At 46.8% G+C, this 23,811-nt stretch overlaps 1 protein-coding gene across 18 annotated transcripts in view; it reads left to right on the top strand.

The window, feature by feature from the left end:
- The window catches only part of LOC135114692 (heterogeneous nuclear ribonucleoprotein C-like), a 337,990-nt gene that overhangs the window by 82,634 nt on the left and 231,545 nt on the right, over positions 1–23,811 (top strand). For 11 of the 18 annotated variants that reach the window (XM_064030592.1, XM_064030591.1, XM_064030593.1 and 8 more), the window contains exon 2: positions 16,799–17,510. The exons of the other annotated variants lie outside the window; for them this stretch is intronic. In XM_064030592.1, coding sequence (XP_063886662.1) covers positions 17,483–17,510 — 28 coding nt within the window. In that variant the 5' untranslated portion in view covers positions 16,799–17,482. The remainder of the gene's footprint in view (positions 1–16,798; positions 17,511–23,811) is intronic. 18 annotated transcript variants of the gene reach the window in all.

Genomic DNA, 23,811 nt, shown 5'->3' with positions numbered 1-23,811 from the left:
TCATTACCATACTCGTACATATATCTTTCCCTGTAAAAAAAAAAAAAAAAAAAAAAAAGTACATTTCTAGAGACTAAAGAGAAAACAGAAACAATAGGGAAATTCAGAAAAAAATACATGAAAAACAGTTGTAATCCCTTCCTTATCTTGCAAGCTCTTATTAATCAACGTAATTAAATGACATGTGGCAGTCACTCACCTGCCCCATCACAGTGTACAGGTGAGCAATATCCCAGCAGGTAATGAGGGAAAACACGTAGTCATTCATTCATTTCACAAGCATGCGTTCTTTCCTGTCCTGAACATCTGCCCTCCGCCCCCCCCCCCCCCCGTGCCCCTCACACAGGTAAAGCTTTCCTCCCAACCAATCCTGGAGCCGCCACCCTCACCTGTACCACGTAATTGGTCACTTTCTCACCTGGCGGCCGCTGAGTGTGCCACGTCCCTCGTAAGGAATCTTGTTTACTGTTACGGCCCCAAGTTGTTTTAATGAGCTCGTTAACTGGCGCTCGTTTTGGCTTAATGTTTAACGAGTTTCGGGCCGTATCTGTAATCTTGGGGCCGTTTTGACGCCGCGCCTCCTCCTCGTTTGGCACGTTTCCTTCCTTCCTCTCTCCCTCCCTCCCTCCTTCCCTCCCTCCCTCCCTCCCTCCGTTTTTCTTCAGTCTGCTTCACCTGAGCGCGCCTTGGCCGGCATTCCCTTCCCCCCCCAACTATTTTTTTTTTTTACGTGATCTTATCTTTATTTAGTTGTCGGATTTCATTGACTTTTACTTTGAACTTTCTTTTATTATTTTTTTATCTTTTTTTATCTTTTTTTTTTCCTAGCGATCATTATCTTTTTGCGAGGAATATTCTTCATCATTTCCATCCCACGTTTTTTTTTTATTTATTAAGTTAGTTAGCTATTTATTTATTTATTTATTCTAGCTGGTGTAGTTTGTCTGAAGCAGCCGCGTGAGGGACAACAAATCTGCTGGTACGGTTTTTTTTTTCTCTAGTTTTCCTTTGTATAACTTTATTTTTTATTCACATTTTTTTCTATAAGCGTTAGGTACATTATTATTATTATTATTATTATTATTATTATTATTATTATTATTATTATTATTATTATTACTATTACTACTACTACTATTTTTGCTGAACCCTCACATCCACGAATATATTTTAACTGCATTACATATTTGCACGTCCATTCATCCCTTCTGTTTGTTTGCCAGTGTTTACATATTTACTCCTACTTCCTTGTTTACTGGCGTCAGATGAAAGAGAGGCGCAGGTCGGGGAGAGTTTCATGTGACGTGCCTCCTATCTCTCCCTGTGCATTTCCCGGAACGTTACTCATACCTGCAGGTGATGGAGGACAGGTGAGGGAGGCGACAGCAGTACAGGTGAAGAGAAATGCATAAAGGATGTAGGAGTGCTGGATGAAGAGAATTAAATAAATAAGGAATAGAGGATTACGAGTTGAAGATAATGAAATAAATAAAGGGTAAAGGTGTACAAAATAAAGATAATTGAATATGAAAGTTAAATAAGGGATAGAAGAATACAAGAAGGGAGTTAAATAAGGAAATGATAAATGAATGTAAGAAATAAAGGAAGGGTAAGAGGACATAGTAAAGATTGGTGGATAAAGGACTGAAGAAAAGAGAAATAGAGGGAGAGATGTATAGAAGGAATGGACGAATTAATGGAGAAAATAAACGAATATGGAATTGAGGAATAGATGGATGAAAAATTATAATAGAGGTAGACGAACTGAAACATCTCGGAATAAAGTGATAAGTGGAGGAAAAGAATAAATGAAAGGAACGATGGAGGAAAAATCACATTATAAACTAGCAAAGTAACGAAAACTGTTATAGAAAAATATGTAAATAAAAAAAAATTGCAAAGAATCGTGTAGTGAAGATCAGAATGGAGAAAAGAAAAAAAAAAGCGAAGAGAGGAAGAGGAGCAGATAGGAAAGAAATACATAAGTCAGGTGGGGGAGTGAAATAGAGCAAAGGTGGGGAGAAACAAGCAGTGACGGAATAGGCATGAAAAAACAGACAAAAGAACTGAAATACATGTGCAAAAGAAACGAAGAAAAGGAGAAGAGAAGAAAGAAATTGACTGTTAGAAAGAGGACGACGAAAGGTGAAGAAGAAGAATGAATGAGAGAGAGAGAGAGAGAGAGAGAGAGAGAGAGAGAGAGAGAGAGAGAGAGAGAGAGAGAGAGAGAGAGAGAGAGAGGGGTGGGGAAAAAAGAAGGACGACAGGTAAGAAAGGTGGAAAGGGTAGAATATCACCTGCCAAAATATACTCCAGGTATGTTATCAGCCTGACAGACGTACAGGTGGGGTGTGTTTATATATAGATCACGCCCAAGGTATACACTCTTGATTTATTATCGTCTCCCATATTTTATCTTAATCCCGTTTTTTTTTTTTTTTTTTATTTTGTGTATACCAACCCTCGCTACATTTTTTTTTCTCTCCGTTTTCTTTGCGCTTGTTATTTACTCGTATCTACATTTATATATAAGTTCACCAATCCATACTTGCTATATATTCTTAAAAAGTTTTCTTCGTGTGTTGTATTAAGTATATTTGAATGTATTTTTATTTTGTGATTCTTTTTTTTATTTTCTTTCCTTTTCTTTTAATCTATTAGGTTAGTCTTTTTTCTTTTCGTTTCCTTTTAATTTGTTACATATGCATTCCTTCTTTAGGTGTCATTTTTTTTTTTTTTTTTTTTAGTGTGAATTTCTCTGATTTCTCTTCCTTTCATCTTCATTTTTATGTCAGGGATGGAAAAAGTGGATGAATGTTGGATGGATGGGCAGATCCTTAAGAAGATAACGTACTTTGATGCATGCGATGGATCAAGGCCAGTTAATCAGTGGGGAAAAAAAAATGACAAATAAGAAAAAAACAAGGAAAAGAAAAAGAAAAAAATAACTAAACAAGTGAAATATTTAAAGTAACAATATCAAATTAACATATTATGAATTAGTTTTATTTTTCTAACCATGACATAACAAATACCTTTTATCCCTTTGTTTAAAATCTTATTTTCCCTTTTTCCTCTCAAATGGTACGTTTTCTCACGTTTTCTCATATCTTGCAGTTTATTTTATACCTTCCTTTCCTTTCCTTCCTTTCTTCCATTCCTGCGTCCCTTCTTCCTCCACGTAATTTCTTTTGTTCCTCCTCACCTGCCTTTCTCTTTCTCTCTCACTCCTTTCCTCCTTCCATCCATCCAACCCTCCATCTCCTTCCTTATTTCTCCTTAGTCTTCCTCAATCCCTCCACTCCCTCCCAGTCCAGATAAAGTCTCCTCCTCCTCCTCCTCTTCCTGTTCCCCTACCAGTTCTTACTCCTCTTTCTCTTCTTGGTAGTTCCTATCCTCTTCCTCTTCTTGGTAGTTTTCGTCCTTTTTCTACCTCCTCCTCCTCCTCCTCCTCCTCATGACTGCTGGTCCTCCTCGTCGTCTCCACAATGGCCTCCGGATTTAAGAGCGGACGGTGTCTCCCGGAGATTGGAGAAGTATAGAAGTGTGACGATAAAGGAAGAAAATAGGAAGAAAAGAAAATGCGACGATAATGTGGAAATATGTTTAGCTCTTGGTCCGAAGAAAGGGGGAGAGGGAAGACAGGAATAGGAGGAGGAGGAGGAGGAGGAGGAAATAGAAGGAATAAGATGTGTGTGTGTGTGTGTGTGTGTGTGTGTGTGTGTGTGTGTGTGTGTGTGTGTGTGTAGCAGCAGCAGCATTACATAGCTGTCTACTTTGAGACCCTTGAAACAAAATACAAACAAATCGAGCACACTTTGGTAATGGGAGAGGGAGAAAGGGAGGCAGAGGCCATAGGGAGGAGAGAGAGAGAGAGAGAGAGAGAGAGAGAGAGAGAGAGAGAGACTACTGAATGTGTCACGAAATATTGGTAGTAGTTTTTTTTTTTTTTCTTCTCTGGGAAATCTTGGTTGGTAAAAACAAGGAAGGAGTTTTGCCATTCCGAGGAAGGGAGAAGCTGAGAGGGAGGGAAGCAAGGGGAAGGAGGAGGAGGGAGGTGAAGGAAGGGGCTGGAAAAAATGAAAGGGTTGAGTGGTGTTATGTCAGTCACGATAATTGTTTTCTTTGTCATACTATCGTTAATTCTGTTCATTATTGTGATGTACGTGTATTTGTAGTAGTGAGGGACACACACACACACACACACACACACACACACACACACACACACACACACACACACACACACACACACGCACACGCCGATTAAGAGACACGAACGCGCAACATAACAAAGGGCAAAATAAGACCATTAATTCGTATAACTTAAAACAGTGAGGCAGACGTGACCGCGATAAATCGACTTCCGGCCGCCACCAATCCCTGCCGCTAAAGTTACCTGTAAAACTCCACCTATCACACTCCTCCTCCTCCTCCTCCTCCTCCTCCTCCTCCCTCCTCCTCCTCCTCCTCCTCCTCCTCCTCCTCCTCCTCCTCCTCCTCCTCCTCTTGCTCCCTCTCTTGCTCTTTCTCTTCCTCTTCCTCCTCTTCCTCCTCCTCCTACTATTACTATTCCTAACAAACAGTACCTACTCGCTTCTCCTTTTGTATCATTCGTCACTTTTCCTTCCTTCTTTCCTTCCTTCCTTTCCTCTTCTTTCTCTCTCCTCCTTTATTTCCTCCTCTTGCCCAACCATATCCAGCCATCCAAGAGATCCCTCCACCTTCCTCCTCCCTCCCTCCCTTCTCTCCCTCCGCATCTTCCCCATCTTCCTATACTAGTCTTTGCAAACTTTACCCCCTCCTACAATTTTTCCTCCTGTCATCCTCTCCCCTTTTGCAGATCCTCGTCCCCGTCTCTCCTCCCTCCCTGTCCCTTCATGCATGCTTTATACCCCAAACCCACGACCCGTAAACGCCCCTTTTTTCTCCCCTTTCCCTATAAAATGCTTTAACCTTGCTATTATTTGTTTATTGATCCTTTTTTTCTTGTCTTTGATCTTTATTGCATCCTTCGAATCCCGCACCTTCTTCGTCCACAGATACTCGTACCTGACACCCATCCTTCCCTCCTTCCCTCCTCCCCATCTCTACAAGCTTCCTTCCATCACCAGACACCATCCCATTCCAGGTCCTCTCCAGAACGTCCCTTCACCTCTCTTCTGCACTCCCCTAGACCTTCTCTCATGTACTCACCCTCATCCTATTCTCAGACCGTCCCCCATCACCCTCGCTCCTCACACGACACCCACCCCAACCCACCTCATGTACCGGCACTCACCTCCATCTCTACCCTCCTCCGGTGCCTCCCCGTTCCCCATCAGCCGTCCTCAGCCTTATCCCCAGGAGCGACCCGCCAGCCACCATTATTTAGGCGGAGAAATTAAAGCGTGTTTCCGACTAATTCCCGCCGACTTAAAACTCCGCTAATTATGTCGGCTGGGTGCGGACGTGTCTTTATCGTGTATTAAGCGGCTTTTGGACCGTAATTTTAGCCGAATTGCCCGCGGAAGAAATGCGAAAAGAGCTAATAATGATAATGATGATGATGGTTGTGATAATCGATGCAAATCAGAAGCCATGTTTGGTTAAAGCAGAAAGATTCATATGTCCACCTGTGTCGTTATAAATGTGTTTTGCTCGTCTTACGTGTCTCGGCCCGTGTTTATTTTAAGGATTACCGACACCGACACCCCCCTACCCCCCTTGACCCCCCATTCCCTCCCTCCCTCCCTCCCTCTCTTTCTACGCTCCCCACCCTCCCCTCCAGTACCCTCCCCTCATCTCTCTTGCCGCGTCATCTTTTTTTTTGTCCGGCCTGTGTGTGTGTGTGTGTGTGTGTGTGTGTGTGTGTGTGTGTGTGTGTGTGTGTGTGTGTGTGTGTGCGCTATAGTCCCCGTGTAGTCCGTTTTTGTTCTCTTCGACACACACACACACACACACACACACACACACACACACACACACACACACACACACACACACACACACACAAGCCAGTTAGAAAGACAGAGATACTACGCTTTGACTGAGAGAGAGAGAGAGAGAGAGAGAGAGAGAGAGAGAGAGAGAGAGAGAGAGAGAGAGAGAGAGAGAGAGAGAGAGAGAGCACCCCCGCGTTGGCTACACAGGCGCACAGAACAGCGTCCTTGGTAATAACTCCTGTTGTGTGGCATCACGAAAGACAAAGGACAGGGAACAAACGGAGGGTAATCTCTCTCTCTCTCTCTCTCTCTCTCTCTCTCTCTCTCTCTCTCTCTCTCTCTCTCTCTCTCTCTCTCTCTCTCTGTTTTTATTGTATAAAATGTTGCACACGTCTAATCTCTCTCTCTCTCTCTCTCTCTCTCTCTCTCTCTCTCTCTCTCTCTCTCTCTCTCTCTCTCTCTCTCTCTCTCTCTCTCTCTCTCTCTTTTTATTGTATAAAATGTTGCACACATCTAATCTCTCTCTCTCTCTCTCTCTCTCTCTCTCTCTCTCTCTCTCTCTCTCTCTCTCTCTCTCTCTCTCTCTCTCTCTCTCTCTCTCTCTCTCTCTCACACACACACACACACACACACACACACACACACACACACACACACACACACACACACGGAAGGAGCGCAATTTTTCACCACAATGAGAGAGAGAGAGAGAGAGAGAGAGAGAGAGAGAGAGAGAGAGAGAGTGCTCAATACAGTTTTTCATACTCACTGGATCACTCACACAAAACTGCTCGTCCCATCCAAACCCTTTTCTCTCTTTCCCTACCTCGAAGCACTCCCTTTTTCCCTCACTCCTCTCCCCTCTCCCTCCACGCACCCTCCCTTGCCCACCCCCTCTCCCTCTAGTCCATTTTTCCCACCTCCAACACGCACTCTCCATCCCTACTGCTCCTCTCTTCTCCCCCCGCCAGCTTCCACACTCACCTTCCACCCTTCACCACACACCAACACGCACCCTCTCCCTCCCCTCTAAGTTCCACTCTGTACTTTTTTTTCTTTTTTTTTTCTTCCCTAGTCTACCCTGAGTCATTTCTTCTGCACCTTTTCTGTATACTACACCTCCATACACTGCTACATATCCTTATTTATTTCATGTCTGTCTTTGCTTTTCACTCTCTCCTGCGCCGCCACACGCTACTCTCTGTTCTCACTCCCTTTAAGGTTCCTATCGCCAGCTTTTTTTATTTTACTCCTCCATTCTTGCACTCCACAACCCAGTCTTCCACTCCAAAGCTCCCTTGTTTCGTTACTCTAATCGCTGGAACCTTTACATACTCCAACACACCACCATGCATCTTTACTCCCTCCAAATCTCTCTCGGCATGTTTGCTTCTCCCACTCCAGCACATATCGCAGCACGCCACACGTCTGTATCCACTCCAGACTTCCCTTCCTTTACGCTGTTTCTTCTTCCTGCATCTCCCACACAGACACACACACACACACACCACTAACTCCTCACTCACTCCAAATCTCGATACCTCCACGCTTTCCTGCACCTACCACTCCACCACACACCACTACAAGCACCCTCACCCACTCCAAACCTCTCTTGCTTCTTACTTCTGCCTCCAGCACTTCCACCAGATACCCTCTCTCACTCCAAGCCTCACTTCCTCTTGTCCTTTCTCTCCTTCCTACATCACCACACACCACCACAAGCCCTCACCCACTCCAAACCTTCCTTCTGCACTTTTCACCACTGCCACGTCCACCTTCACTCCTTGCAAAGCTCCCCTCCGCCTTTTTCCTCTCCTCCACCCACCTGCCCCCTCACACCTGTCTTTCCACCTGGTTTATGGGTTGAGGCGGCAGCGAAGGCCCTTAAGTAGCCCCAGGGGAGCCTCCACACCTGCCGTGGTTGTGTCCTGCCCAAGTGATGGTCTATTGAGAGCAGGTAAGGTAAGGGAATCGGGCGCCGCCTTGAAAGGATGGCCTGCAGCGGGAGTTTACCTGGGTTTTTATTATGTATTTATTTACCCTCTTCAGGTGTTTTCATGTTTCGTTGTTTTTTTTTTTTTTTTTTTTTTTTTTTTTTCTTGCTGGGGTTTAAAGTCTCTCTCTCTCTCTCTCTCTCTCTCTCTCTCTCTCTCTCTCTCTCTCTCTCTCTCTCTCTCTCTCTCTCTCTCTCTCTCTCTCTCTCTCTCTCTCTCTCTCTCTCTCTTGATTCTGTTTGGTGAAAGATTAAAGTGCAGATGATTGAGACTGACTGGAGGATGTGGTACTTGCAGCCCTTGTTCCGGTGCAATATTTAGCTGTAATTCTCTCTCTCTCTCTCTCTCTCTCTCTCTCTCTCTCTCTCTCTCTCTCTCTCTCTCTCTCTCTCTCTCTCTCTCTCTCTCTCTCTCTCTCTCTCTCTGAAGCCTTCGTAAAACTAAAACACGAGGAATTATGGAAATGTATCGCAAAGAAGAGAAAAGAATGAATTGTTATCTTAAAAAACTTAGTTAGCAGACAAGCAGACAGACGGACGGATGCACACACAAACAGACAGACAGAGACAGACAGACAGGATAGAGGTGAGTTGTTGAATGGAACTCGAACAGACAGGCAGACGGACACGCAAACGGACCGACAGACAAACAGACAGACAAACAGGCAGGCTAAGGGGAAGTTGTTGGATAGAACTGAGTAAGCATCGTCATCATATATTTACTGAGAGAGAGAGAGAGAGAGAGAGAGAGAGAGAGAGAGAGAGAGAGAGAGAGAGAGAGAGAGAGACAGAGAGAGAGAGAGAGAGAGTGTGTGTGTGTGTGTGTGTGTGTGTGTGTGTAAGCATTATCATCATATCTTTATTTACGGGAGTCAGCGGGGAATTAAAACGTAAAGCCGAAAAAGAACTATAAATTACCTGCCAGAAATTCATTTACTAGAGTTCATTACGTCGTGGTATAACTCATCTCTCTCTCTCTCTCTCTCTCTCTCTCTCTCTCTCTCTCTCTCTCTCTCTCTCTCTCTCTCTCTCTCTCTCTCTCTCTCTCTCTCTCTCTCTCTCTCTCTCTCTCTCTCTCTCTCTCTCTCTCTCTCTCTCTCTAAGATCTCTCACCTCTACAACTTCTCTCGCCAGCCTCCGTAACTTCTTGATCCTCACTAATTCTCCTCGTATGTTGCCCTGTCTCGAGTTCCTCCTCCTCCTCCTCCTCCTCCTCCTCCTCCTCCTCCTCCTCCTCCTCTTCTTTTTCATCTCCTCCCTTGTCGCATTCGTTCGTGTTATATGAGCCGCGTACCTTTCTCCGTTTTCTTTTTCTATGGAAGGCTTTTATTTTATTTTTTTTTTTTTTTTGCATCTACTTTCTCTCCCTCTTAGTTTTTTATTATTGTCTTTTGATTTTCTTTTTTCTTTTTTTTTCTCTCGCCTTTATAATAATCATCACTACCATAAGGAGGCAACGTTCTTCACCTCCATCGCCATCACCACCACCACCACCACCACCACCAAGAAAACCCAGGATTCGTCTCAAGCTTTAACTGGGTTTCACTGCTTCGGACGTAAATGAAACACTGTCTAAGCCTCTTGACACCTGAGATATGGGGTTTACCTGAGCCGGAGCGCACCTGGTTGCCGCCTGAGAGAGAGAGAGAGAGAGAGAGAGAGAGAGAGAGAGAGAGAGAGAGAGAGAGAGAGAGAGAGAGAGAGAGAGAGAGATTGGTTATTTTGGGCTAGAAATCATTATTGACACCTAAGATTGGTAGGAATATAAGATTGGAAGAGAGAAAAAAAATATATATATATAACTTGTTTACCTTCAATACGTCTTTTCCCTTTACCATCTCATATCTCTTACTTTACATTAGATTATGTACGTAATTTATCACCAACAGCCTCGTGAGGTCCGCTCGGTGTCCTGCCGCTTGCTCTTCCTTTGTGACCTTTTGTGTTGAAGCGTGAGCTAAGAGGCAGGACTGGGAGAAAGGAGGGAAGGGGAGGGTGGGAGTGAGGGAGGAAGGAAGGAAGGAAGGGTGAGAGCGGTGGGGCTGTGGAAACACGTGGAAGGAGGGTGAGGAAGAGTGGCTACAGGATTTAGAGAGAGAGAGAGAGAGAGAGAGAGAGAGAGAGAGAGAGAGAGAGAGAGAGAGAGAGAGAGAGAGAGAGAGCGCATACAAGCCAACATCGAGGGGCTGCGTAGTGCAGAGAGAGAGAGAGAGAGAGAGAGCTGGCTGTGGCTGGGAGTCTGACTGGCTAGAAGGCTGGCCGGCTGTCTGGGAAGCTGGTAGGCTGGCTGCAAGTCTAGTTGGCTGGCTGGGATGCTGGCTGGCTGAATGGCTGAATGGCTGAATGGCTGAATGACTGAATGGCTGACAGGCAGGCTGGCTTGCTGAATGGTTGACAGGCTGAATGGTTGGCTGGCTGAATGGCTGGATGGCTGACTGGCTGGCTTGCTGAATGGCTGGCTGACTGGCTGGCTGGCTGGCTGGCTGGCTGGCTGGCGGGACCCTGAATACTAATGCTTCAGTTCAAAAGTTTCCGTTGCAAGCAATAGGAAGTTTGCGGCATCGTGAGGGTCGCCGGTCACCACCCTTGTTGTTAGGGCCGAGCATGGGGCAGGGACAGGGGACAGGGAGCAGGGGGCAGGGGGGACTGGGGAGATTATTCTGGCATGGGTGAGGGGTGAGGGGCGAGGGAAGGGGGTCTTGATCATGGTGTGGGTGTCAGGGGAGGAGGAAGGGGGAGAAAGGATCGCAGGGTAACAGTTGTCAGCGATTTTTGGGGCGTCAGCGATTTAGTGGTGCAAGGATTAGCTGCTCAGAGGAATGTTTTTCGTGTCCCAGATATTATTTTTTATATTTTATTTATCTTTTTATTCATTTATTTTATCTTATTTATCTTTTTATTTATTTATTTATTTATTTATTTATTTATTTTTATTTTTTTGTGCTAGCTCCCCTCTCGCGGGTTTGGGCTTAGTGATGGCGATTATTTCCAGAGATTTTCCGTCCATGTGTCTTTGTCTTGTGTTTTAGTTTCCTTTCATTTATTAGCGATTTATTGAGTAACAGTTCTCATTCGCAGATTAATGGATTGTCACGGATTTATGGCTTTCTTTTTATTTTCCTTACTCTTCACATTTAACTCCCCCAGTGAACCTTTTAATCGTATGTTTGTTTCTAAGGATTCATCGTATTTTGTATACACTTTTTTCTTTGTTACTCCTCGCATTCTCACAAATATAACGTCGTATTTTCCTTTCTTACCTCCCTTAACCTTCACATTTAACTCCACCATCCGTATATCGTAGGGTTTTCATTGTACGTACGTTTTCTGAGGACTCGCCGTGCATTGTGTAATTTGCGTGTTGGGAAATTTTACGGCGTGGTTGCATGAAGGGGATTACCATTCACAGATTTGTCTCCCTCCCATGCATGCAGGGGCGCCGCGCGTATATCAGTGCCGTGGCTTTATGGGCGTAAAGGATAAAACATTGTCAGATTATTTGGTTTCAGGAATTTATCGGTGTTCTGATTAATCCGATTCATATTTTGTTGGTGGTCTATATTCATTTAATGGTGTCACGGGAATATTATCTATTTTTTTATTGGTGAGATAAAGATTCAAGAAGTATTGATGTGTTCGTGGCTGACTTGTGAGGGGGTTAGTTAGGGTGGGTGTGCTGGGTGGTGGGCAGGTGAGCGTGTTAAGGGGTGAAGGGAAGGAAGGGTTAAGAGAGGCAGGTATGAGACAGGTGTGGCTGAAGAGGTAAGTGGCTTCTTGTCTCGCCTGTCCCACAAGATTTTCCACGAAAAAGTATAAAAAAAAATTAACGTGAAAAGAATGTTTTAGTACGCTCTCTCTCTCTCTCTCTCTCTCTCTCTCTCTCTCTCTCTCTCTCTCTCTCTCTCTCTCTCTCTCTCTCTCTCTCTCTCTCTCTCTCTCTCTCTCTCTCTCTCTCTCTCTCTCTCTCTCTCTCTCTCTCTGTTTTCTTTACTCTGCTGGGAGATGGAATGTATACTTAGTTGTGTCTTCGTCTTTCTCCTTCCCTCTCTTTCTCTTTCCCTTCATTTCCTGTTTCACTTTCTTCCTCTCATTCTCTCTCTCTCTCTCTCTCTCTCTCTCTCTCTCTCTCTCTCTCTCTCTCTCTCTCTCTCTCTCTCTCTCTCTCTCTCTCTCTCTCTCTCTCTCTCTCTCTCTCTCTCTCTCTCTCTCTTGCTCTTATCGTTCGTTCCTCCTCCGTTCCATTTCCTCCTGTTTATCACTTATTTGTAGATATTTCTTTTATTATCTGTGATCTCATTTTCTTCCTATTCCTCTTACGCTTTGTTTCTTCCATTGCTTTTATCTTTCTTTTGTCCATTCTCTCTCTCTCTCTCTCTCTCTCTCTCTCTCTCTCTCTCTCTCTCTCTCTCTCTCTCTCTCTCTCTCTCTCTCTCTCTCTCTCTCTCTCGTAATTCTCTGTTATTTTATGAGTAATTATTTTCTTGCATGCCCTATTTTTCTCACACCTGTAGTTAACTTTTATTTTCCTCAGGAGTTTTTTAGCCCAATTACCTCAAACTGTTCATAATGGTTGCCTATTTGCAGCAGCAGCAGCAGCAGCCTCGCAAACACTGCCCTTCTTCTTTCTTCTTTCTTCTTTCTATTCTCCTTTTCTTTCCTTACCTTTTTTTCTCCTTCTCACTTTTCTTTTTTTTTTCATCTCGTTTCTGTTTTTCCTCCTCCTTCGCCACCTTCTTCTTCTTCTTCTTCTGCTTCTGCTTCTGCTTCTTCTTCTTCTTCTTCTTCTTCTTCTTCTTCTTCTTCTTCTTCTTCTTCTTCTTCTTCTTCTTCTTCTTCTTCTTCTTCTTCTTCTTCTTCTTCTTCTTCTTCTTCTTCTTCTTCTTCTTCTTCTTCTTCTTCTTCTTCTTCTTCTTCTTCTTCTTCTTCTTCTTCTTCTTCTTCTTCTTCTTCTTCTTCTTCTTCTTCTTCTTCTTCTTCTTCTTCTTCTTCTTCTTCTTCTTCTTCTTCTTCTTCTTCTTCTTCTTCTTCTTCTTCTTCTTCTTCGCCTTCTTCGCCTTCTTTGCTTTCTTTTATTTTACTATTTTATTACTCCTCCTCCTCCTCCTCCTCCTCCTCTGTCTGAAAACTTTCTCTCACCTTCCCTAATAGAGAAAATTAGACAATAGATTAATTGGATGGTTTTTAGTTTTCTCAATATTTTTCCCCTGATTCTCTCTCTCTCTCTCTCTCTCTCTCTCTCTCTCTCTCTCTCTCTCTCTCTCTCTCTCTCTCTCTCTCTCTCTCTCTCTCTCTCTCTCTCTCTCGGACATTCATTTGTGTTTTATTTGTATAGTTTTTTACACCTTTAGTTTCGGCTTTCAATTTTGTATTTTATTTTTCACCCTATGTTCACCCCTTCTCTTTATTTCCTTTTTCCCTTTTATTTGCTTTTCATTGTATCCTTTTCATTCATCTTTGTATTTCCTTCTGCCACGTTTTATCCTTTGTTTCCTTCCTTCCTTCCTTCCTTCCTTCCTTCCTTCCTTCCTTCCTTCCTTCCTTCCCATATCCTCTCCTTCACCTCATACCTTCAATACTTCTGTTTCTATTTCACCCTTTCCTTGGTGCTCCTCTTCCCCCCTCTCACCCCCTTTCTCCTCTTGACTGCTTCCCTATTTTTTCCCCTCCCGCCTCTCCTCAGGTTCCTCTCGTAACCTCCCCTCGTGAAACCAATAACCATTCCCTCATGTCTTTTGTTTAAACACGCCGCCACGTACTTTTGTGGGCTTTTGCAAGAAAGAGCCGCGAGACGAGCCAATTAGAGGTTCCCCCTTCAGAAAATCCCTGTCAATCCTCTTTTTTTTTTTTTAAGTTTGGAAGCTGGCGGGAGGACGAGAGAGAGAGAGAGAGAGAGAGAGAGAGAGAGAGAGAGAGAGAGAGAGAGAGAGAGAGAGAGAGAGGGATGGGGATGGGAGAGTGTGGGAGGAAGGGTAGGGGAAGAGAGAGAGAGGAGGGAAGGACGCCAAGGCATTCAAACTCTCCCTCTCCCCCTCTCTCTCCCTTCCTCCTCCTCCCCCCACCCATTCCACCTCGTGCTGTCAATAGACGTGCCTGTTTGTTTGTTTGTTTGTCTTACTGTCTCTTTTCATACGAGAAGGGAGTAATTACAGACCTCAGCCATTGGAAGAGGAGACAGGCTGGGAGGGCGGGAGTGGGACAGGAGAGGGAGAGAGGGAGAGGGAGGGAAGGAGCAGCAGAATTCGAGGATACAAACAAGATTTCGATTTCTTTTTAATTCTGCGGCCTGAGGATCTTGCTGTGAGGGAACTTTGAGGCCGAGGCTTTGAGGGTTTCTTGGCGGACTGGGGTAAACATCTCCAGTGATATATGAGGGTAATAATGAGAGAGAGAGAGAGAGAGAGAGAGAGAGAGAGAGAGAGAGAGAGAGAGAGAGAGAGAGACTTAAATACACTACATGAAATCTGGGCGAGAGGCGTAAACAGTGATAAATATGAACAGACATAGATAAAAATAGATAAACTAAGACCAAGATAGATACACAGACAAAGGGACAGAAAAACAGAAGAGCCTTACCTAAAGTAACCTAACCTAACCTAACCTAACCTAACCTAAAGTAACCTAACCTAACCTAACCTAACCTAACCTAACCTAACCTAACTTAGAGGCAGACAGACAGGCAAACAATACGAGAGGAAGACACACAAACAAAGAAAGAAGCAAAACTAAACAGAGAGGCAACCAGACAGACAGACAAAGACACAATTAGTATGCGTTACAGAAGACAAAGGCGGAGAGACACAGAGGGCACAGTAGAGGCAGACAGTCAGGCACAGGCAGAAGGAAAGACAGTCGGACACAAACAGTTGGCGAAGTTATTAGAAAATACTTATAGAATGGAAGAAAGGTGAGGAAAGGCTTAAGACTCTTGTGGTGAATTAGCTTATTAAATTTTATAAGGATTGGGGAGCGAAAAGTTAGAGCGAGCGAGCGAGAGAGAGAGAGAGAGAGAGAGAGAGAGAGAGAGAGAGAGAGAGAGAGAGAGAGAGAGAGAGAGAGAGAGAGAGAGAGAGAGAGAATCAGACCTAGGAGGCTTTCTCTCTCTCTCTCTCTCTCTCTCTCTCTCTCTCTCTCTCTCTCTCTCTCTCTCTCTCTCGCCATTTATCTTCCGTGTTCTTTTTTCCATTATGATTTTTTTTTGTTTTTGTTTCAGATGTCCGTCGATTTCTTTCTGTATTTTTCTTTCCTTCACTTTTTATTATCGTTTTATATTTTGCATTCCGTGCGTCTCTTGTCCTTTTTTTTTATTCTTTTTATTTTTTCTCTCTACCCGGCGGCCGAGGCTCTTTCCCCAGCAGATAACAAGAAACAAACAGAGAAACAACATCGGTTAAAAAAAAATACACACACACACACACACACACACACACACACACACACACACACACACACACACACACACACACACACACACACACACACACACAGTCACGCCCCATCAGCAGCAGCATCACCTCTCACCTTGAGGCACAAAACCCCCATTTCAGTGTCGACAATGCGTAAGCTAAGTGCAGGTCTGGCTGGCATGTGTTAGCGGGAAGAGATTGTGTCACAGCGGCAGGTGAAGAAGAAAAGGAGGAGGAGGAGGAGGGTGGGGGGGTGACGGTAGTGCTGGGTAAGAGGGGGAGGAGGAGGTGGTCGAGGTAGTGTGGGGAAGAAAGGGAGGAGGAGGTGGAGTTACTATGGGGAAGAAAAAGAGCGAGAAGATATGAGGGGAGGAAAGAGAGGAGGAGGTGGTGGTAGTGTGGGGAAGAAATGGAACATGTGGAGGAGGTGCTGTGGAGAAGAAAGAGAGAAAGGGAAGGAGTTGATGTGGGGAGGAAAGATAGCGTGGAAAAGAGGGTACGGTGAGGAGAGGGATTGAGGCAGCTGTCATCCTCTACAATTGTGTTAAATGCGTGTCAGGCAGCGGCGAGGCATGTGCTTCTGGATGCCCCACGACGCCTCTCTCGGTGTTTATCTCGGCGTCCCACCTCCGCACCTGACCCGGCCTGTTATAGGCTGTAAAGACGTGAGGCAGCTCGCTAAAGGACTTCCCCGCCCCAGGCATCGATCTGAGGATGTGCAGGAGGAAGGGGGAGGAGACCCGAGGTGCTGGTGGTCCAGACTACTTGGGCGGAAGTGATGGTCGAGCCGTGTGCTTGCTGGGAACTCGTGCTGCTCGTGTTTATGTTGTGTTGATGCGACTGCCTGGGGTGGGATAGGCAGGCGGGGGGAGGCGGGGCAGGTTCCTTAGCACTGCATTAGCGGCCACTTGGTAGCGCTGGTAACGTGTTCCTCTTGTGGCGTGGCGGTGGTGGCGGGAGTCTGGGCTTGGCGGCGGCGGTGACAAATGTGTTGGGTGCAGCGTGTGGGTAGCGTCTGGGGACGACGCAGGCGGTGGTGCCGGCGATAGGGGAGGCGGCAGCGGCGGCGGCGGCGGCGGCGGCGGCGGCGGCGGCGGCGGCGGCGGCGGCGGCGGCGGCGGCTGTGGTTGTGCATGATAGCGTCGGCGTGGGCGGCGGCAGGGATGGGGGTGATGGGAGGTGCATGTGGTGGCTGGGGGACAGCTGCCCCGATACCCACTAGTGCCCCGCCGCCTCGCCATATTACGATCTTAATCCACGCGGATCAGGCAGGTCTGGGAAACTATGGCGGCCAAAATAGACTCCTCCTGGCATCATTTGGCTGCGCAGAGGCACAGGTGGGCTGCCTGAGGCCCCACTCCAAGGGCACGACTAGTCGACGGTGTTGTGTAGCGCGTTTCGCAGCCCCGCACTGCCGCGTCCGCTCCTCTCGCGGCCCACGACGCTCGCACGCAAAAATCGTCCTCGCCATTCTACAGGTGTGAGGCGCCGTCCTGTGCTCCTCGCGGGGCGTCCTGTCTGTGCGGCACACCTGTGAGATATACCTGTGCGCCGTGCCCACCCCCCTTCCCCCTGGCACGCGGGAAGTGAGTGACGAGCGGGAGAGTCGCCGGACACGTGACTGGGGGAGTAGTAGCCATGCTGACTGGCGGCGGCGGCGTCATCGTGAGGTTGGAGGTTCGCAGGAATTTGAGGCGTGGACCAAGTGACGTCACCAACTAAAGGGAGTGTAACCTACCGCACTCAGGCGCGCCTCACTACTCCTGAATATAAAACAAACAAAAACCATTAACACGCCCTCGCCTCGTGTTGACGTGCGTGAGAGAGCGAGAGGGAAAGGCAGCGAGGAGAAAGAGACTCGTGCCAGAATCACGGCCGTGGAAGACACCCATAACTAACGTAGACAGCACCACCACCATCGCCGCCACCACCACCCTCACCACCACCACGGCAACCAGCATTCAGTGTCACCAGGACCATCACCATCACCACTACTGCTGATCTGTATCAAGGCGACGCTCTAAGTATCACTATTCACGCCACCATCGCTGCCACCTCCAGGAGAACGTCACCACAAACACCACAGAAGATACCACAGTGTCCTTACACCACCACCACCACCACTACCAACAACAACAACAACAACAACAACAACCGTCACCATGAACAATTACCACCAGCAAATTCCAGGTACAGTGAACACCTGTTAGGCACTTGTTTTGTTTTTGTTTTTACTGTTTTGACCGGCGGGAGATTGGATGGTGTTTTGTTTATGAATTTGTCGTGCTTCATGAAATATTACGTCATGCTCTACTTTTCACGCCCATGGGAGTGTGAATGACTGTAGCACATCAATGTATTTCAACTCTTAAACACTCCCTTGTAATAATTTCCCCACACAAATGCTTGGCTGTGACTCATTACACCCTCACGTTATTTTACTTGCTCCTGTGTTTGTTTCCCATCTGTTGTTTCTGATCACCCTTTCCCCCCGCGGTTCTTTCCCTTATCACCTGCCTCTCACCTTCTTTGTCACCTAACTGTCACCTGTCACCTCGTTATAGTCACCTGTCCCCTCTAATTAAGACTGATAACACAACACCACCTGGTTTTCGTTGACATCAAGTTTTGTTTTCCGTCATTCTCTCTCCCTTTACCTCACCTCCAAGTTTGAAGTACAGCAGTATTTGTTATTTCTCTCTCTCTCTCTCTCTCTCTCTCTCTCTCTCTCTCTCTCTCTCTCTCTCTCTCTCTCTCTCTCTCTCTCTCTCTCTCTCTCTCTCTCTCTCTCTCTATTCCTTGCTAATCTCTTTATTTTCCTTGTAATATATTGGCACTTCATTGTTTTTGTAATATATTTATGTGTCAGCAAATTCTCTCTTTGTTTCCTTGTCTCGTTCTTTAAAGGCTAGTTATTATCTGTCTTCTTTTTTGTTTGTTTTCATTCTTGTCCTCTTATATTTTCCTCCTACAACAGGCTGCCGTCCTTCACAATTTATTTTTATCTTTTATATTTAATTTTTCATTTGCTTTCCTCTTGCACCCCGTCAAGCCAACCTCTCTCTCTCTCTCTCTCTCTCTCTCTCTCTCTCTCTCTCTCTCTCTCTCTCTCTCTCTCTCTCTCTCTCTCTCTCTCTCTCTCTCTCTCTCTCTCTCTCTCTCTCTCTCTCATAACTCCTACAGTCTGTAGTGCTCACCCTGTCTTTCCTTCAACCTCTCCTCCTCCTCCTCCTCCTCCTCCTCCTCCTCCTCCTCCTCCTCCTCCTCCTCCTCCTCCATTCCCCTCGTGCCTTCCCCTCACCGCACCGGGAATCGCCTTGGGAGAGGGAAGGGAGAGGAGGAGGAGGAGGAGGAGGAGTGGGGAGATGAGTCACTCTCTGGCATCGTGAGAGAAAGAGAGAAAGAGTTTGCCTCCCTGACGTTTCTCGCAGCACCCTTCCTCTTCGTCTCCTCTCCTCTTTATTCCTTTATATTTACACGAGGAGAATGTTATCTTTCTATCTCCTTCTTTAGACCGCGTAGAGTTTTGACCTTGCTGCAAATTGTCCTTTTCCTCTTTCTTTCTTTCTTGATTTTGTCCCAACGACGTTACATTCATTTTTCTGTTCCTTTGCTCTTTTCTCCTCCTCTTCCTCCTTTTCTCCGTATCATCATCTCCTTTATTATTATTATTTTTATTATTATTATTGTCACCACCATCATTATTTCTCCTCTTCCTCCTCCCGTTCGTCCTTGTTCTCTCATCCTTTCTTTCTTCCGCCGCGTCTTCCTCGTCTGCTTGCCAGGTGACCCACTTGGCTGGCCCCCTACTGGTGCACCTGCCTGCTGGTGTCGCGGCCGCAGTACTCGAGTGGCTAATAGCTCATATAACTCTTATGTGTGTTGCTGTTGACGGACGCGCCTCCTGCTTCTCTCTTCCCTCTGTTCGTCTGTCTGCTCTTCCTCTACCCCTCGCTGCCGTCTGCTAGCCTTTGTTCGCTCCCTCTTGCTGTCCTCTTCTCCCTCTTTGTTATCCTCTGTTCTCCCTCTTCCCGCTTTTGCTGCTGCCTTCTGCTAGTCTCCTGCCTCTATTACTACCCTCTGCACAGCTCTGTTCTCCCTTCCCTCACCGTTTACTGCCTTCTGCTGGTCTGTGTCCCTATCCTCCCTCGCCTCCTGCTTCTCTTCTGTCCTCTTTGTCCATCCTCTTCCCAACTTTCCGTGTCCCTGTTCATCCTCCCCCTCCCAGTGGCGTTTCCTGTCCACACTCTACTCTCCCTCTCCCCTCAACACTCCCATCTGCTCATCCCTCTCCTCCCTCTACGCTCTCCTTACTACCTTCTCGTCAGCCTGACAAACCAATTTCCTGATCAAAACCCGCCATCCCTTACCATTGATTGAGGCTAAAACCACCACCAGTGGCTCGCCGCCTCTACCTTGGCTCCTCAGACACGTGAATCACCGCGTCACCTTAAGATCCCATTCCAGTTAACCCGCGGCTCGCCTGAAGAGTCCACGGGGCGCAGGTGAGAGCCGTTCATCCCACTCGGTTCACCTCGCACACCTGGGCACACTTAATCATGGTTCACCTGCCTCCTAAATGGGTAGGCGAGATAATGGACGAGCCAGTTCTGTATAAAATAGTGCGACTGTTTATCTTCAAGCGGAGGAAGAGGGAAGGGTTGATGGAACGGGACGCAGGAAGGGATGGCTGGCTGCTAGCAACGAGACACGGTAGAGTACATGAAAGGAGGCGGTGAGGGTAGATGTAGAAGGGGGATGAGGAGGGTGCAATTAAAGGGAGTGTGTTCAGTGTAGATAGGGTGTCGGGGAGAGTGGGGAAGGGTGTCAGTAGGGTAAAAGTATAGGAGTGAAGGGGTGCTGGGGAAGATTGGTGCGTCGGCCGTGTTTTGGGAACGGGGTGAGGGTGTGGGCGGTGCGTTGGGGTTAAAGGGGAAGGGAAAGGACTGAGAGGGAAGGAAGGGAAGAGAAGGGACGTGTACAGAGGAAGAGACTCCTTTAAAACTAGTCCTTCTCGCAGCATACCAAGCAACACACACACACACACACACACACACACACACACACACACACACACACACACACACACACACACACACACACACACACACACACACACACACACACACACATCAATACTCACCAGCAGTAGGAATAAACACACAAGACCTACGCTGATGGTATGGAATGACAAGACCACAAATCAAACACAGTGACCAAGATTACTGGAGTGAGACAAGATTAAGAACGCGCAATGAGAGTGGCAGGGAGGTGAGAAATGAACTCCACCAGATGACAGGGCGACGCGGAATTGACAAGAGGAAGAACAATGAAAGGACGGACAAGTTTGAACAAGCAAGAGCATGAACAAGATGTGGAAACGTGACACAGGGCAGCATAACAGGGACAGACGGTAGGGGTAGTAATAACAGAAGTGACAGGGGAGGAAATGGGTACCTGGTAGGGGAGATACAAGGTGTACATCACGAGGGAATGTTGCCATGACAGGGTAAAGGGAAGTGGGGGGAGTGCTAGTAAGGGTGTGGGTTGGAATGAGGTGTCGGAGGGAGAGGTGGAGGGAGGAAAGGGAAGGAAGGAGGGAGGGAGGGAAGGAGAAGAAAATAACGAGGTGCACGCTAATGACACCCTAGTGAGTCCCTCAGGTGTGTAGGAGGCAGGTGTTAAGGGATTGAAAACTCCATCTCTCTCTCTCTCTCTCTCTCTCTCTCTCTCTCTCTCTCTCTCTCTCTCTCTCTCTCTCTCTCTCTCTCTCTCTCTCTCTCTCTCTCTCTCTCTCTCTCTCTCTCTCTCTCCCTCGCATAGTTTTAAGAGGATGTCGCGGTCTTAGGCCCAGAGGGAAGACATGTGAAGGGAAGGTGTGATGGGAAGGTAAGGAAAGAGACAAGGGAGAGGCTGCGTGAAGGGAGATTAGTGATGGGGACGAGTAATTAGGAAGAGTGACAGGGAAGGAGTGAAGAGTGACAGCTGATGTAGGATTAGTGAAGGGGACATGTTTGGAAGACGTGGTGGTGATTGAGGTCAATGGGCAATGGCGACGAATGGGGAGGAGTGAATGAGGGTTCAGGGTCATATGGGGAGGTGATGAATGGGCGTGATAGGCAGGAGATATCGGGCTTGTGATACAGTAATGGGAGTAAGGCAATGATGCGAGTAACGGTGATGGGTAGCGAGGCGCTGGCATGTTCCTTGGTGCCTTTCTCACCCTCACCACAGTGCCAGTGAAGTGACCCCTCGGCATCCACGGAGCGCCACTCGTGTCTCGCTAATGCCACCCTCACAATGCGTGCCTTTCTCCTTCCCCCGCCACTGTCATCCAAGAGACTGTTCGTAATGCTCATTCTTTATCAGCCTCTTGCTCTCACTCTCACTGCTATCGCTCCCATCACGCCCTGCGCTCCGCCTCCCCCTCTCCCCCTCCCCCCGCCCTTCCCTTGCGATCCGTGGCGCTTGGATGTTCATTAATTTTCATGGACGTGTAAATAATTTTGCGGCATTATTAAGTAGTGCAAAGAGGGTTTACAATTCCGTGACGGGTCATAATCCCGCAGATTCCGCAACAGTTACATTAGTGAGGCTGACTGTTCGGAGTTATTTAAAGTACGGGGAAGGTGTTGATCTGTGACAAGCCGGCTGGCGTGTGGCCCGAAGCTGTCTGATCCCTAACAAAGGCCCTTGAATTTATATGAGGCTTTCATTGCTTCTCCTGCGGCATCCGTTATTCATTCATTCATTATGCTTTGCCCGGTGACTCGTTGTACGTCCACCAGAAGTTGTAGATCATATGACTGGCGGGGCAACATGCACGCATCTCACACACACACACACACACACACACACACACACACACACACACACACACACACACACACACACACACACACACACACACACACACACGCGCGCGCGCGCGACGTTCCCTTGACATCCTCGTCCCGTACTTCTCGTCACAGGTGCTGCTTCTGTCTCCCGTGCCGTCACCCCTCAGGAATGTGTGACTACCTGCTGTTTCCTCACGCCACGAGTCGGGCAATATTTAACCCCAAGATCCTCTGAGGTATCTGTATATCTTGATTTAATCTTTCACATTCCAACACGTCTGGCACACGGCCTCACTATTTCTGCATTCAGTGTATCACAAAGGGAGCCAATAAGTCCGCAATAATTAATTTGACAACATATGGAAAAGGGTGGAGATGGGATGGGATGGAGGGATGAAAATGTAGAAAGTGAAAATCTCTTCGCCGCCCTTCCAGACCCCAGGGAAGAGCGAGAGCCCGGGAGAGGCGTGGAGACTGCCAAAAGGGAGGGGTCGATGAACGGATCAAGTCCCGCGGGTTATGTTATTTAGCAGACCACTGTGTGAAGAGTGTGCGGTGGAAGGTTAGGTGTCAGGGGCGCGCGCACGCACGCACACACACACACACACACACACACACACACACACACACACACACACACACACACACACACACACACACACACACACACACACACACAAGCGGAAAAGATCACCTACGAAATATTGAAAAAAGTACGGAAAAAACTGATAAAACCAATTACGCAGATTAAAAAGCATGAAAACACACATTCATCTCGTTATCAGAAAGAGGCTTTGTCCTGTAAATAAAAAAAAAAAGTGTCCACGCGGTCCGAGCAGCAAGGCAGTCTCCCCGCACCAGCCCCGCCGCCGCCAGCTGGTCGCCCTAACACCGCGTCGCCCTAAGGCTGCAAGTGACGACCGTGCCTCTCTTATTGCCGGGCCAAGTGGATCCTCCTCAAGATGTAAAAGATTGAGGCGCTGAGTCAGACGCGCAGTGGCCCCAACACAACACCGCTACATCGTCACCGCAGTTTTAACGCCGCGCTTCGATTTCCACAACTTTACTCATTTTTAACCACAGTTTTAGGGACAATTGAATACTAAAGCTGCACCTAAAATAATTATTGTTTGTATAATGTTTTTTTAGGCCGTTCGTATCATGGCGAGAGTGCACACTGACAAAAAATAAATTAAATACAATAATACCGTTGATTTTACTTTATTCTTTATGACTTTATATTCTATTTATTTTTTTCTCTCCTTCGCGGTGAAAGTTAAGCAGAAGTTTGCTCTCTGCAGGAATCAATGAGTCCTTCAGCTAAGCACTTCAGTGACTCACGAGGGGGAGGAGGTGGAGGGGGCGGAGAGGAAAGTAATCAGCACACTTTGAGAGGCTGAAGTGTTCCCGCCTGTACCTCACTTCGCTTCTGTAACGCCGAGGGGAAAACAAATTGAGGGACTGGGAAGAAAAATTATTGAGGGACAACTGAGGAAGGAAAAAAATATCAAAGAAAGTAAGAAAGGAAAGATGTAGGTAAATGAAAAGAAACGAGAAGGAAAGAAAGGAAACAAAATGGAAGTAGTTTGGGAAAAGCGATGGGAAGGGACGTGAAAAAGATGCGCTTAAGATAGGAAAAGTAAAAAGAAAGG

Source organism: Scylla paramamosain, chromosome 28 (genome assembly GCF_035594125.1).
Source record: "Scylla paramamosain isolate STU-SP2022 chromosome 28, ASM3559412v1, whole genome shotgun sequence".
Taxonomy (NCBI): Eukaryota; Metazoa; Arthropoda; class Malacostraca; order Decapoda; family Portunidae; genus Scylla; species Scylla paramamosain.
The sequence above is the reverse complement of the archived record's forward strand: the minus strand, read 5'-3'. Positions and strand labels throughout refer to the sequence as shown.